Source organism: Bidens hawaiensis, unplaced genomic scaffold, assembly GCF_021521415.1.
Source record: "Bidens hawaiensis isolate Kalapana, Puna unplaced genomic scaffold, B.hawaiensis_p1.1 tig00014463_1, whole genome shotgun sequence".
NCBI lineage: Eukaryota > Viridiplantae > Streptophyta > Magnoliopsida > Asterales > Asteraceae > Bidens > Bidens hawaiensis.
In genome coordinates this window covers 476502-493292 of record NW_027492258.1, presented here as the reverse complement: position 1 = coordinate 493292, position 16791 = coordinate 476502, and the positions used below count along the sequence as shown (strand labels likewise).

General features: G+C 34.5%; 1 protein-coding gene and 1 pseudogene across 1 annotated transcript; both read right to left on the bottom strand.

The window, feature by feature from the left end:
• Window positions 1-8682: 8682 nt before the first annotated feature.
• Window positions 8683-8951, bottom strand: LOC143546784 (18S ribosomal RNA; annotated as a pseudogene).
• A 5159-nt stretch (window positions 8952-14110) lies between these two features.
• Window positions 14111-16791, bottom strand: LOC143546769 (SNF1-related protein kinase regulatory subunit beta-2-like). The gene is made up of 4 exons (XM_077038357.1): window positions 16243-16791; window positions 15679-15842; window positions 15425-15587; window positions 14111-14761 (listed from the first exon to the last, which is right to left on the bottom strand). The coding sequence occupies exons 1-4, from the start codon at window positions 16417-16419 to the stop codon at window positions 14426-14428; spliced, it is 840 nt and encodes a 279-aa protein (XP_076894472.1). The 5' UTR covers window positions 16420-16791; the 3' UTR covers window positions 14111-14425.

Below are 16791 nucleotides of genomic sequence, written 5' to 3'. Positions count from 1 at the left end.
TCAGAGACGTGACGTCCTTACGCGCAGTACGCAAGCTGTTCCCGCAGGAAATGCCTCCCAATGGTGAAGGACTCCGCCTGTTCCCGCAGCTTCGGATACAAGCCATCAGGGAAGGCCACCCACACAGCAAGGCTACACGCACAAGGCACTTAGCTCTCAATCACTCAGTGTCACCTGAGGGAATGAGCAAAGCCGGGGACAATCCCGCACAAGGGCGGGAGGGGGAATACTCCCGCCCAAATAAGCCAGTCCGTACGATACGGGAAGATCTTCTGTACTGTACCTGACGAGGTATGGGCAAAAGATCTGACTAAAGATACGACAGCTTATTGACAACAGTATGGCGAGCAGCATGCTCCTGTACTGTATGTCACTATTAGCCGCTGCCTACTCACCAACTACTGCCATACCACGTGCATAGCCGGCAGTTGGTGGAAAGGGAATAGTACACAGCAGGCCTGGTCACTATCAGCCGCTGCCTACCCATCAACTACCAGCAGGGCACGTGCGTAGGCCACAGTTGGTAGAACAGGAATACTATTCAGCAGGCCACACCTCCTTGGAAACCTACCTTCGGCTATAAATACCACAAATGGTATGACCATCTCATCTTATCATATCTTATCATATTATACCTGATATCTGCTCTAGCAATCTCTTAATATACATTTATATTTAAAGAGCAATCTAGTCTGATTCTCACGCCGGAGGGTGGTCACAAGGAGGAACCCCCCCCCCTTCTCAGTGACAAGCTCACGGTGTCTGTTTTGCAGGTTATTAGAAGAATCATCTTCTCTGGGTCTAACCCCTCGTGGGAAACATCTATCTAACCCCCAAGTTACCCGTAATCTGCCCGGGGTCCGGTTAGTGTTTCTTCAATTAGTAATAACTAACTTAAATAAAGGAGGGATATTGATCAATGGTAGTAGTAGTAAGGTCATAGAGTATATATTCACGCTCCTTAACTTCACGAATACACATGTATCATCTACTTTATCTCACTTACTCCACCTCATATGAGGAAATTGTTAATCTCTCTTTGTCTCTCTTTATTTAATGTAACTTGATTATTAAATTATTGTGTGTGTGGAGAGAATTTCAACGCCCATTAACATTTTAACTCATCTAACATATAACGCCCTTTAACCCATGAAGGGAGTGATATGTCACTCGTTAACCATTGTCAATTCTGCTTTAATGCCCTTGACGTTAAGGCATACCCCTAGGCATAAGGTGTTGGATGAGTTTTAGCTATTTTAAAATGTGAGAATTTGAGTCCTGTAATTTGGAAGTAGACTTAAAGAATGCGTGACTTCATGTTCTGATAAAACTAGGTTAAATCACGCACACTCTAAAGGGTAATTAGTTGTAACCCTGCTATATTTTTCTGTTCTTTCTTCCGTGACATATACCAATACCTCATATATGCAATATACATTTTATTTTGAGTTCGAAAACATATTTCAATATCTTTTAATGAACATTATAAAATTATAAAGTAGTGAAACAAATCAACCAAAGTTATCACACAGAGATAAATAAAGATGTAAATATAAATAAAGAAGAAAACAGTCATTTTCTGTGTTGATGGGGAAAGGGAAAATCTTTGGCCTTTGTTGTTTTTCATGTGGTTTTCGTTATCAGGTTTCAATACGTCATGATAGATCCGTTGGGTTAAAGTTTGTTCACATACACACGCAAACAAAATTAGTGGGATGCATTTGGAAATGTTTATAAGTCCTTTCCTTTCTTAAATATTATACATAAAAAAAAGGTTCTAACCCTTTTAAACAAATATGTTAGATATGACACACAAAATAAAACAAAGGATACCAACTTGGCGTCTGTATACTCGTTTCCTTTCATATATTTGAACACGAAAGACGAGAGGTCGAACGGTGACATGATTACTATTAACATCCTAAGCTCGAAATATTACTTTCGAATTGGACTGATTGCGAACACCTTCTTTAGCTTTCTGATTTATCTAACTTTCAAAGCGGTATTTTATAATTCATTAAGTCTCTCAAATTATAAAAGGAAAAATGTTTGATATTTTATTAACATCAATTGTTTGAAATACAAATAAGAGAATAATGTTGATTTAGATCAAACCAAAACAAAAGAAAACCAAGTGTCCATGGTCAAGTTGCTTTCACTTCACAAGTGCTCATATTTTTAGCCCCACCAAATCCCAAGGGACAAAATCCCATCTATATCTACATTCCCTTATATGGACTTTTGAAACTAGAGTGATTGGAATTGGTTTCCTTTTCCTTACATATAAATAAAATGATTTATATATTAAATAACAAATAGCTTACACAAATTTACATACCAAGTCATTATAGTTTTTCACGAGCAAAAAAATAGTGTTTCCCGACATCAAACCCATGTCTGGCTTGTGACCAATAATTACGTTCTGTTATAAGGATGAAACAAGTGAGTTTTAAATTCTAGAGTTACACAAATAATATATAACTACAAAAGTAAAATGTCATGTAATTTTCACATAACATACCAAGAAGAAAAAAACAATGCAAACGCAAGAAAAAGTCGAGAGATAAGTAACAAGATAATAGGTTTTATTAAAAATTATTGTAAAGAGTGGTGAGTGAGTTTTTGGAGTAACCAACAAGAACAAAACAAGAGATAAAAAGGTAAACAAAGAAACCAAATGTTCAATGCCAAATATTTAGTTCCAATTCAATTAGGAATTGGAATTTGAATACCTACAATTGGGATATTATAAAAAGCAATTGAACAAAAACTATCAATGAGATCACATTATAATTTTTTATGAATTATTTCTATGAGGCCAAATAATAAAAGTTTCTAGTAACTTGCTTAATAGGGGTACAAAAATTCCAAGAGCTTAAGGTATAAAATTTTCTGGTGACTTGCTTCATAAAAATTTGCAACGGTTTAATTGTTAGATTATGATAAACAAATATTGTATTTATATATCGTACCGGATTAGAGTATCAAAGTATCAAACCCTCTCTTTATTAATAATCTCTCTAAATCAGTTGCGTTTGATAATAATACTCTCCGTGGGCTTTGGACCCAGTTAAAGACATTCTGATGCAACCCACTTACCTTATTGGGCCTACAACTTTGTAAGTTATTAAATGGGTTTTTGGTTTAAATTGTGTTGAAACTGGGTCGGGCTCCAACCCGATCTTTAAGAAGAAAGGATCGATTTTGACGGGTGTTGAAACCGGGTAACTGGTTCTAGACGGGTTTTACCGATTCAAATTATAGGGTTACAAATTGATTTCAATTTGCGGTTGTAATCGGATTCAAACCAAGTTCAACCAAAGTGGATTCAAAACCGTGTTCAGTTCAGGTTTAAAATGAGTTCAGTTCCCAATCCGGAATTTATTTCCCCAACATATTATCATGAAACGTCATGTTTGATATTCTCTAAGGACTAAGTAGAAAACCATGATCCATCCAATACAAAGAAGTTTCCTCCCAAAAGTTAACCCCTAGTTATAAATTATCAAGATCCAAGAATATACATTGTTAGAAAAACTAGCTGAAATTGTGGTTTTGGATGACTAATATGGGCCCGTGTTATTTAATTTGTTGAGAGCTTTGCTACAAGCTAAAATATGTCAAAAATAAGTCTAAAATGAATGATATATCAATGCTTAAATTAGTAAGTGGTAAAAACATGAAATAAAAAAAATGTATTAAACTTGTTCATGATAAAACTTCTACATGCCTTCTTGAATCTTGAATTTTTTTTAAGAGTCATAAACATAGTTCAAAAAGTAAGAGAAGACTACTCTCAGAACATTGTTCCGTTCCAAGAGATAGAAGTGTCTAGTTTGTTACCATCTTCAACAATATCTTCTTGGACAATATAGTGAAATACTCTTAATTTACCACACAAGCTAGTAAGTCATATAAAATACTTCAAAACAATATATTCAACAATAATTTTATTTATTTTATAAGACACAATATATTCCCATTAGCCATACGATCATTTTCTTTCACCTTTGTTTAATTGTTTTGGATCAGTCTAAACATCCTTCTACAAAGGAGTACATAGTTTCTTTTATGCATTTATTTATAACAAAGACTCATAAATACCAAAAATGCACTGTACAACTAGTTATTGTACAAAAACTTGTCTTATTCTTGGACTGCCACTTACAAACACCAAAATCTACTTCACCACCGTACATTTCACAATCTAAACCATAAAACAAAACACACCCATATACACTTCGCATCTTAACCATAAACACAACGTATTTAAATAAAAAAGAACACGACGAAAACAAAAAATATATGCACGTTGTGGCTGCGAACTGATGCGGATTCGTCTGGAATCGACAGAAAAAAAACCACATGTTACGACCACAAGCAAACACGAATTCGGTATAAAAAACTCGCGTTTTACAAATTAGAAATAAAAATAAATAAAAATAAAAAATCTGAGTCATAAGGACCAATCACGTGGTTGTGTCACCAAACTTCTAAATTATTATATATATACAACATTTGATTTTTTTTATATACTACATTTGCAAATTGTTTTGATCAATTACACGTGGATAACTATGATAAATGAGATGAGAGATTAGAAAAATTAAAAGATAAATTATAACTCATTTCTCAAAATTGTTTTGCTTTTGAACCCGTGTATTACACGGGATTTGTCAAATAATAAAAATAAAAAGATCCATTATCTGAAAGAAATTGACAAAATTATAGATAAAAAGAAGATAAAATATATAGTACAAATAATAAGAAATCTGGAATCTCAAATTTACAAATTCGATTTTTTTTATATACAACATTTGCAAAAATTGTTTTTGATCAATTACCCATGGATAACTATGATAAATGAGATGAGAAATTAGAGAATTAGAAGATAAATTATAACCCATTTCTCAATATTGTTTTGTCCCATGACCTATGGATAGGTAGGATAAATAAGATGAGATATTAGAGAATTAGAAATGAAATTATAACCCATTTGTCAAAATTAATTTGACCCATGACAAATGGATAGTTAGAATGAATGAAGATGATAGATTAGAAAATTAGAAAGGAAATTATAACCCACTTACCAATATGGTTTTGCTCCATAACCCATGGATAGGTAGGATGAATGAGAAGAGAGATTAGGCCAAGAATGAATGTGGGATTGCCACATCATCCTCATTATTTTCTTTTATTAGTATAGTTAGATATATATATATATATATATATATATATATATATATATGAATCTACATAATGATGTTCAGACACCGGTAAAGCATCATATGATTTGAAACTTTAATAAAAGTTTATATATCAAAATAAATACAATAGATTAAACTGCTAAAATCATGAAATACCAAGAACTACAAAACTCTTCAAATAAACCAAAACCTAGAGACACAAACACCAACCCACAATACACGAGAAACATAATACTAGGTTCATGAGCATAACGTCATGCCGTCTTTGTTGGGCTCCGGAAATCAGAACAGAAGGTTCGTAGAAAATAGAAATTAATATCAGCATGTGACAGTTACCATGTTACTACATGGACCATTGGACCACTATATAATATACCAAGTTTTACTATATTTGTTTACAAGCTGTTTTAATTATTCACTGCACAGAGTAGCTCTTTTCCTAATTAAATGAAATATAAATTTCTTTTTTAGTATTGAAATTTAATTTCTAAATATTCTTTTTAATTCCATTTATTTTAGCACTGTAATTTTCTTTTTTAGTAATTCCATTTAATTTCTTAATACATTGAATGAATCTGTTTACATTTGCCAGCCTAGGATTATTTTGTAACATGCACATATTTGAAGTTATATATATAAAGACCAACACCCCTACTACCATCATCCTTCATCTATTCATCTTGCTGTATCCTTTCACACCTATGCAAATATGAAGAAACTACAATCAACACCAAAAACACAACTTTTCAAACTCAACCACATCGTCTCGGTCTTTATCTCCATCTTCATCGTATGCGTCTGTTTTTACACTCGCCATTTATCCAATTTCACCGATCACAATGAGAGGCATTACATGTTCCTCCTTTGCAATGGAATCGTTGTTTTCCTAATATTCAACTTCTGCTCAACCTACGCATCTTCACCAAAAGAGAATCAACCAGTGGTCACGTATGAAGTCATGGAACAAGCACCCGGTATGAAAGAACAAGAAGAAGATCATCATGATGAGCACCTACTTGTAATTGTTGAAGAACATGAAATAGAGGAATCGAAAGAAGCTGAAGAAACAGATGAATTGAACAACCGATGTACGGAATTTATAAGACAAGTGAGGGAAAGAATGAGGTTCGAATCATCGGTGACCATAGTCGACTCCATGTCTCCATCTAACCAAAATAAGTTGTTAACACTTTAATTTTAATATAGGGCCAATAACATTTCACTATATATGACTAATGACTGGACTATTAATCTTTTAATGAATGTTACCTTTGAGCAATAATATTAGCGTATTATTTAGTTGCCCGGTTGGTAGGGAAGTACGAAGCTAACATGAAATTTCCCAAAAGTCTTGCATGGACATGGGCCCTAAATTACAACTACAAGTCTTTCAAGATAATGAGTGGTGGAGTATAAATTGGTCTGAAATTTTGTTCTTTTATACGAATTGGTCTGAATTAATGTTGGGAGTATGAATTGGTCTGATAGTTATTCTTTTACACCTAGGTCCTCCAATGAAATTCAATCAACAATTATTAAAGCAAATGTGATATTTGGTTTTCAATGTAACTGAAGGGGTATGCACCCGCCTTAACATCGAGCGGGGCGGGTCAGACAAGAGGCTTGAAAACCTATGCGCAAGCGCATGGATGTCATGAAGACACAAAGCCAAAACCTATGCGCAAGCACATGAAACATCTGCGCGTGGCGCATATCACATATGCACACAACACACACATTTAGTGTGAGAATAAAGAGAAGACCCTGCGCATCCCCGGGATAGGCGCATAAAGGCCGCGCGTAAGCGACACACAACAAATGAGACAATAGTCTAATCCAAATCAGGATAAGGACAACCATGATTGTACTCATCAGACAACCTTCCAGAAGGTATCTTTTAAGGAATAAAGAATGTGCTGATGTTGACAGCTGCCAATGAAGGGTGGACAACTCAGCAAAGCCCATGTGCCACCACGTGATGGCACATGGGTCAGGTGAAAGACCTTGGTCAGAGAATAATCAATGAAAAAGCACCAGGTGTCCTAAGTACACGTGGCGCGAAGCAACAGGAGGAGGCCAAAAAGGCCCCAATTGGGTCTGAGCCAAATCATTGGAAACCCTAATACTATAAATACCACACCACCTCCACAGTTGGAGGCAGGCAAGAAAATATATTCTAAGTCCTTTACTCATTTTCACATCCTTATTATCTTCTACAATACCTGATTCTCACACCGGAGGGTTACCCCAAAGAGGACCCCTCTGTCCCTTTCTGAGGGGTAAGCTCACGGTGCTGTTCGTTTTGTAGGTGGAAGAACTCGTATCTCGGAAAACCATCGGTGATATAGCATACTCGTACCCGAGGAACGTTGATCGTATACAAGTAAGTCGATACACGCTTCTTCAGTAACATTGTTGTACATAGGTATATACCAGTATTTTTCTACATCTTCTTATATTTAGTTAGTAGCGTTGTAACATGTATCTAGAACTCCAACATGGAATTATAATGCACATTACAAGTCATATACTCCTATTAATTTTGGTTCAATATGAATGATACTCTCCTAAACTCAAGTGATTAAAAAAAAACCCTAAGAGGCTAGAAATTACTTGTTTTGCTAATTAGCATTGTCACCACCTAAAAAAATCGACAATCAACGCTTGCATCCTCTGTATTACCGCGACTGCTGGCACGTAATTAGCCGATGCTTATTCCTCAGATACCGTCATTGCTTCTTCTACGAGAAAAGAAGTTCACGACCCGTGTGTCTTCCCCTCCACGCGCATTGCTCCATCAGGCTTTCGCTAATTGCGGAAAATTCCCATTGCTGCCTCCTGTAGGTAGGGCCGTCCAAACCACTCGTCGCTCGAACTCGCTCGACGTTCGCTCGGAAATTCGCTCGATTGAAAACGAGCCGCTCTGCTCGGTTCGGTTTGTAAACGAGCCAAGCAACGAGCAAAGGTCCGCTCGGTTCGGTTCGGCTCGAATAATTTTAATTTATTTTATATATAATTATATATGAACAAATATATGAATATATAGAAAAAACACATAAATATAAGCTTACAATTACTTTTACCCCTTAAAATTTTTCATATTCCGTCAATTTCATAGTTTTATTTGTTCGCTTTAAGTTTTTAGAATACTAGAAGTTTGTTTACATGATCATTATATCTCACTTCAAACTTATTTTTAATAAAAAACAATCTATTACATTTTTGTCTAAAAACTACTAATTTATTTATAAAATAAATTATTTACAACCTTTAAATTTGTTTCTTATTGCAAATTTTAAAGTGAAAAAGAAACAAATAATGCTCGAAATCATTTGATGTTCGATCAAAAAATGCTCGATTCGATTTTGGCTCTTTCGGTTTTCGCTCGGTTCGAATTTCAGCTGTTCGGTTCGGTTCGATTGTAAATGATCCAAGCAACGAGCAAGCCTTCGCTCGGTTCGGCTCGGCTCGTGAACAACCCTACTTGTAGGAGTCTGGGCCGTTTCTCGTTCCCAATGTGGCTGATCATCCTCTCGGATCCGCTACTGATCATCGCCCTGATAAGCTATTACCTCACCAACTAGCTAATCAGACGTGAGCCCCTCCTCGGGCATATTCCTCATTTTGCTCCTCAGCCTACGAGGTATTATCAACCGTTTCCAGCTGCTGTTCCCCTCTCAAGGGCAAGTTCTTACGCGTTACTCACCCGTCTGTCACTGGAAATACCACTTCTTGTTCGACTTGCATGTGTTAAGCATGCCGCCAGCGTTAATCCTGAGCCAGGATCGAACTCTCCATGAGATTCATAGTTGCATTACTTATAGCTTTCTTGTTCGTAGGCAAAGAGGATTCGGAATTGTCTTTCATTCCAAGGCATAACTTGTATCCATGCGCTTCATATACGCCCACAATCGACAATCGACGTCACAACGCCACCTTTTCCTTCACACCTGCCATGACTCACCTTTTCCTTCACACCTCTTTTTATGGTTAACCTCGTCATAAACCATATTAGAGCATCGGGTATACAACTACAAGTGCCACAAGGGTGAGAGGCTCACTTGAGCAGGACGAGCGTCCAGAGCCCTCCCCCCCCCCCCCCCAAAGCACGTATAGGGTGGGAGACCATAGGTCCCAAAATCTTTTAGGGCCCAATAAATAAATTATGATGTTTTGTATATAACTAGCTTTTATACTTTGCGTGCTGCACGCGGGTTTACTTGTTTTTTTACACATGTTGGGTATCATTTTTCACTATTGGTTAATAAGGAAACTTTATCAAGTGACGATAAAAGTTAATAGTTATGCCATATACAAAAAAATGTGTTGCCATGTTACAAAAGACACATGTGACAGTTACCATCGGTTAATTGCGATTAGTCATATACAGAAGATGTAGTATTAGTACACACAACCCCTCACATCTTTAAATGATACTTTATAGTGTTGTAACAAAAGCTTAATAATAAGTGCAATTGATGAATAGTGTATTTACGTAATACAAAAACATGTTCATAATTAATGTGTTAATGTAAATAAGTAAACTAATAGCAGAGTTCTTCGTATTTAATTTTTGAAATAATGTAAATAAGTAATTAAAGAAGCCACTTATACATTATGAAAATTTACTTGTACAATCTATGAATAGTACTACTTTGTGAGAGAATGACATTTTCACAGTTAATAGTTTATAATATAGAGCAAAACCCGAGTAGATCAATACTATTGTCAAGATAGCATAATGGCATCGTGCTGGTATATCATGGATGAGACGCAAGGTCAAATCGTTGCGACTCCGTTTAAATTTTGGTCGACTCGTGAAAAGGAAAGATTTCAAAGGGTTTCAAACATGAGACATCAACTTCCTATATGAGAAGGGCTTTGATAACTGGTAGCTATAACACTGTTTTGGTTACTATAACACCATTTCACAATTATAGTTGTACTAATAGATTGTTTTATGTCCATAACTTACTATTTTAAGGGCTCAATTTTAAATGTCGTCCAAGGCCTTCGAAATCTTTAAGACGGAAGCACCCAAGGACACCACGCCACTAAGGCAAAGCAACAACCAAGTGTGGGGAGAGTTCAATGGTCCAATAGTCATGAGATGCGCGAAGGTTTTAACCTTGGGTAATTGATGGAATTAACGGCGTTAGCATATTGGATGAATTTACAACAATTGAGAAACCACATGGATCCAATTGTCAGGGCCGGCTCCGAGAAGACGGTTTTTTTTTTGCCAAAGGCGAAATTTTTTTTGGCCCTTAGTAAAATGAATATTTTGTTGGGTTTAAACAATTTAATTTTAAGTGGGCTTACTTGGTTATGATTTGAGTTGTGTAAAAAACTTTTGTATAAAAATAAACTTAAAAATATGTCAAATAAGACTAGAACCCACAACCTCTTGGTTATTTGTCATACCTCTTTGCTACTAGACCAAGTTATTGTTTATGTAATTGTGTTGAAACATTGATTATACATATTTTGTTTTATAAAAATACATATAATTTTCTTTTTTTAAAAATTCGGGCCTAGCGGAGTGTCGGGCCTATGGCCGTCGATTACCCTGCAACACCCTTGGGCCGGGCCTGCCAATTGTCAAAGAAAATGTTTTTTGGACAAACGTCATAAAAGCGACCAAACTTCAAAAACGATTTTTACATCTTAGTGTGGTATAAATCAATGTTATATATCAATATATTATATACTAGTTTGAGGTCCGTGTATTACACATGTAGTTCTTGAAAATACAATATTTAATAAATAATCAGTATACAAGAAACAATAAACCCGTTAATAACACTATTAATACAGTTGTTGTACAATAGTCTTTAAATAATATTTAAAAGTAAAAGATAATTATAAATATCAAATGTTTGAGAAAAAAATAGGAAGTAAATATTAGATTAACAAATTTTGAAACATAAATTTTAAAAATAGTAACTATTATTTTACTATTATAAATTTATTAAAAAGGGTGAGCTTTAATGTAAGAGTGACAAGTGACAAAATTCATAGCTTTTTATAAATATGTGTTCGACTATATGCATATATTGACGTATTATCTATGCTTTATTGCATTTAATAACATTAAAGAGCCAATTGGTAGGAAGTACAAACTTGAGATGAATTTCATAAAAGTCATGCATGGACATGGCCCTAATTTACAACTACAAGTCTTTCAACCTAATGTATTAAGGATGGAGTGTAAATTGGGCTGAAATTTTATTCTTTTATATATACAAAATTATCAAAAATAAACTATATTTAATATTTTAGACATTTTTAAGAGAAAAAAACCTTTTACTTTTAGGTATGTCAAAATTAGACTTTAAATTGTTGAAACAAAACTTTATATTTTTTAATTAGAGGAATATATATATCGGGTAAAAAAACTTATAATAAAAAGTCTCAAGCTCTAATATTCTTTTTTAAGTTAAGTGAGAAACTAACCTGAGGGAAAGGGCTGCGACCTTCAACTCCCAAGATATATTTTATAATATAGCATGTTACGCTGAAGAAGGATTGGACTGATTTTCCTTTGGTCCATAAGTGCAAGACAAACATCGGCCGATGAGGCTAGTAGGGCTCTAGTCCTGTAACCTTTAGAAGGGGCAATGATAATTTCGAATTGAGAAGTCACCAAGAACGTAACAATCTTATCAGCACTTGAAATAGAAGTGAATATGATTGAATTACATTTTATTGATTAAAAACTATATCATGACATAGAAGTCACTTTTCACTTAATTTCTATTATGTATTTATGCAAACTTTATAAAAAAATGCTCTATAAATATAATAAAAATGTGTAATGATAAGTTAGTTATGAACTATAACATATAATTACGTTTAAACTACAAATGTTAAAATGAAAAGTTATAAAAATAAATAGAATACTCACTTAGTAATTAATTAGCCCACATATTACATATGCTCTCACAGGCGGATCTTAAGATTTTAAAGGCAATCCTTGATAACTAATCTCCAAGGTGTTACAATCTTTCTCTATGTATGTTTCAATACAATTTTAACTGATATTCATTTTTAAATTTTCCTAACCTAAATAGCAAACCGGTATATTGTAGTCATTTCTGTTTACTCCATCACTTGGAGGTCCGGTCTTTTGTGATGAAAATAAAGTTGTTATACAACAAAAAGAAAGTATACAAGACGCACATCTGATCATGACTATAGATATGATTTAAAATTTATATAATAGAGAACTATATAACTTGAAAGGAATACGTTGATTCAAGTTCAAATACCGTAGAGTTAAGTTTTATATGTAAGGCGGAGTTTATTGGGCCTGGGTTTTTCATTTCATGTACTTAGGCATTTGGGCTTGTGTATCAGATTCTTTTTTAGATTTTATTTTTCTTATTAAACTGATATTCTATTTATCTAAACAATAATATCACAAATAAATATATGCCAATCAATATATATTATTTCTAGTTAAAACATTTAGTTTTCAATTGATTCAACATGACCTGACATAATTCGAAGAAGATTATAATCTCCCAACAATGTTCCTTTAGTTGGTGGAGAGACGCATATATGCACAGATGTATATTATATAAATGTTATAATTAACTGGGAATATCCCATACGTGATGAAGCGATAAATTTGTATATTACAAATTAAAATAAAAAAATGTATTTACATCAGTATAGGTTTAATTGCATATAAGGTATGTCAAAAGATAAATCCATAACATGCCTAAAAGCTAGAGTATTTGCATGTGTTTTACATTAATGGCATGACTATCTTCATTCTTCAATATGTAAACCTTTAGCTTTGTCCTTGCTATTATCATGTAATATCACGTCAAAATCTAAACCCTATTTGTTTACAAGGACATACGCGTATTTGTTCCACCAGCTTCGCTATTGGAACGAACATGGAAAAGCGGATAGTATATATTAACGCAATGCTTTGTTGGTCTAATCTCCTTTATTTGTATGATCTAGATCACAAGTTCGATTGTTCTTCTAATCACATTTAATTAATTCATCCTCGATCAGTACGTTTATAAGCAAAGCATATATAGCATAATAAAGGTGCCTTAAAGCACCTGTGGGACGAACAAGAAGAAGGAGACGACTTCTGGCAGCGAGTAGCATTTATGTTCATCCCCCAGTGTGTATTTGCTTTTTATCTTCGGAGTCAATCAAACCTCCGAAGATACTTAAGCATAATGACCATGGTCTTATAATTAACGAGACCGGAACTTCAAAAGCCCAATTTCAGTATCCGTTACACTTCTCACATTGGATGACAGTGAAAAGAAGAATCCTTCGGGTGATAGTTACGTCCTTACTGTTTGTAATGCTGCTAGAACTCATATATTCGATCAGTGAAAATGAACACACTCATTACCATGGCCACTTCCAACCGTAACTTGCATACGGGCCGCTGGTTGGAAAATAGTTTAACATAAAATAGGTAGAAAGTTTCAAGAAAATGAATTATCAAAGTCCAGAGATTGTACTATAACAAGCTCTATAGATTGGTCGTTGTGGCCTCACTACAGTGCCAGTCGATAGCCAATGGGTACTTTAACAAGCTCTATACCCATGCTGCTTCAACTAAAGGGGACACGAAAGAGCAAGGCACCAACATGTTAACACCATATTCGCCAAATGGTGGGTGAGATCCACCCAATAACAACAAATCATACTTTCATTTATTTATATAATATTAGTTAACACACAACGCGCAAGTTATAGGTTGGTTTGACGCATTTGGAAGGAGATACACGAAGATTCTCTAACGCTTGACTCTTATGTTTTATTAAAACAAATGTGTCCATCCTTTGGCATGCTTACCCTCCAAATCTCGTTTGGGGCTCCACATTTTTAGAATTTAATATCGTCTGGTCGGAAACAAAAAAAGAAAAAAGGAGTTTTGAGTTTGATCATATACCAAACCAAGAAAGGGTTGTTATAAATTTTAATAACCACTTCAAATTATTTGGTTTCGCAAACCCGGACTGTTTTGCCCATCCCTAGCCGCGGGTTACTCGATCCTTTCATAATTTTTGTCACAAGACAAATCACATGTTGCATGTAAATGACATAAAATTCTTTATAAATCACGAGTCTTATCTTTTTCCTAAACTATAATCTCAGTTGGCTCCAAAATGTAGTTTCTGGTTTAAAAATCTCAAATAAAAACAAATAATAAGGCCAAAAGACAAGAAAACAAAATGTTACTTTCTTACTTTCTTGAATGGCTTGTAAAGCACTGATGTTACATACTTGGTGCGAAATCGCTGTGATGAACTCAGCGCAACAACAGGCTCATTGTTACCGTCTCTCTTAACATACAAATGGTTCAAATTGGCTGACAATGGCTTGTGAAGAGCCTGTTGGAAGTTCTTAGATGAAGATGGTTGATTTAGAGGCATTTGTTGTAGCAATGGGGGCAATTCAGGTAGTTTCTCGCCAAAATCTTGTAGCGTGAACATTGCATTGTTATAGCTTGATATGGGAGAAGAAGGGCATTCGGGTTCTTCATCTCTGCCTCCATATTCGGCATAACTTTCCTGAAATATCAAAAAGCAGAAAACTTTGAACAAAAGATCCATTTTTTTTCAAAACGACGAGTTATTGTGTTAATTTTAAGTAAAGAACATAATGACCGAATAAGCACTTGTATTTAGAGCACATAAGATATCTTGTGTAGTTATGATGTGGAAGAGTGAGAGATACTTGAAACGGTATTATATATTATACTAGATTAGATATACATGTATTACACAGGTTGAATAAATCCAACCAATTATAAACCAATAGTTTCTATAAAGATATTTATGTTAGATGCAATTAGCCATTAGTGAAATAAGAAACAAGATATAACAAAGATTCAAAGTTAATAAATAACAAATAATGAAGATTTAAGAATTATTAAATTATATTTTAAGATAAGATATAATTGAAATATTGTTGTGATTAGTTTTAATAAACTAACTGAATTAATTTTAGATATTTAATTATACAAAAAATATTATTTAATAGGAGAGAGAGTTGAGAAAAAAAATCTAGACTTCATTAAAAGTCGACATGTGACAACCAAGTTACATATTTATTATAACCAGATTTTAAGCAATACATATAAGTGTCTATGTGGTTCACGCAGTACTCCCAAATTCTGCACATAATGAGTTGATACAAAGAAACATGACAATAATGTAACACATGTAACATACCTTCAAGTCCAAAATGTTGAAAACGTTCCCTAAATCATGTTGTTCATGTGGTAAATCAGAAGCATAAGTCCAGTGCCCGTCAACAACAAATCGATAATGGTAAACACCAACGTTTAGCACCTTAACAATAGAGAAATCGTTGACCGAACCCTCTAATAATTCCCTAATCAAACGCAAAATACAAAAAATGTAATCAAGAAAGTACAAATGACAAACTATGAGAAGGAATAACAATAAATGCTACATAAACCAACCTTGTCCTCCAGTTATCCCATGATCCCTCAATTGCAACATTTGTGCCACCATGAATCCACCTGATCACCGCGGGTATGCTCTTTTCTTGATTCGCATATTCATATTCATCTCTCTGAATATGCATAATCTGATTAAAAGGAGATACATGGGCTTGCAAATAGGGCTTATTATACAATTGTTTGTTGAGGAATTCCAGGAATAAGAAACTTAGATCTTCTTAGAGTCGTTTAGAACTTTCAGATTGAAACTTTTTGGTGGCTCGAGAGTGATCAATAGTGAGTATGATTATTGAGAGTGATTTCTATGAACCAAAGAATGAGCGTACGACCAAATTGAACGGGATAAGCAGTTTAATGTATATTGCGAGATTTACAGATCGACAAGTTAATCCAATTACACTAAAATACATAACGTTGTTGTGTAAAAATATTGATTCTATCAAGATTTTGCCGCAATATATCTGATCCCGTTAATTGGCATAGTATATAAAGGGTTTAGTTATTAACATATTTTACCAAATAAAACCACTCTACACACCATATTCATAAATAGTTTTGAGTTACCTGAGGAGTGAGAGTCACAGGGAACTGAGAAGCCCTATGTGGAGTAAGCATATGCGCAGGATAACTGCTACTACTGTTGCCATGACTAAGTTGCGCCTGGCCATGACCACATTCCATAAAGCACTCATCTTGATCAAGCTGTTGACCCTTTTGTTCTTTGACACTAACATTACCCATTACTGTCAAGAACCCAAATCTTGTTTCAATCAAGATCACAACTTTAAGACTCAAGAAACCATCAAATGCAATGAAGAAGAAAATACCCAAATGAGAAAGTGGTGATTAAGGGTTATTATACATACATGCCCATGACCATGAAATTATTTTCGTTTTTATGTTTTAAAAAGTGGAAATTGACAGATACCCATGACATAGAGATAGAGAAAGAGGGAGAGCAAGTAACATGATTTTAGCAGCTTTGGTATGGTATGATTGATGGAAGACCCCCTTTTTGTCCTCTTTTATCTTTCACACAAACACAAAGTGAATGGTTCTGTTTTTATCTCTCACTAAAACCTGGTTTTTGTTGGAGAAAAAGGCCATTGTGTA

What these genes read in the sequence shown, in the direction of transcription:
- LOC143546769 (XM_077038357.1), bottom strand. Translation starts at nt 16,419, where the DNA reads ATGGGTAATGTTAGTGTCAAAGAACAAAAGGGTCAACAGCTTGATCAA. An exon ending in CTGTGACTCTCACTCCTCAG is followed by an intron (nt 15,843 to 16,242) that starts GTAACTCAAAAC and finishes TTGTATAATAAG; the next exon opens with CCCTATTTGCAAGCCCATGT. An exon ending in TCAACATTTTGGACTTGAAG is followed by an intron (nt 14,762 to 15,424) that starts GTATGTTACATG and finishes TTGATATTTCAG; the next exon opens with GAAAGTTATGCCGAATATGG.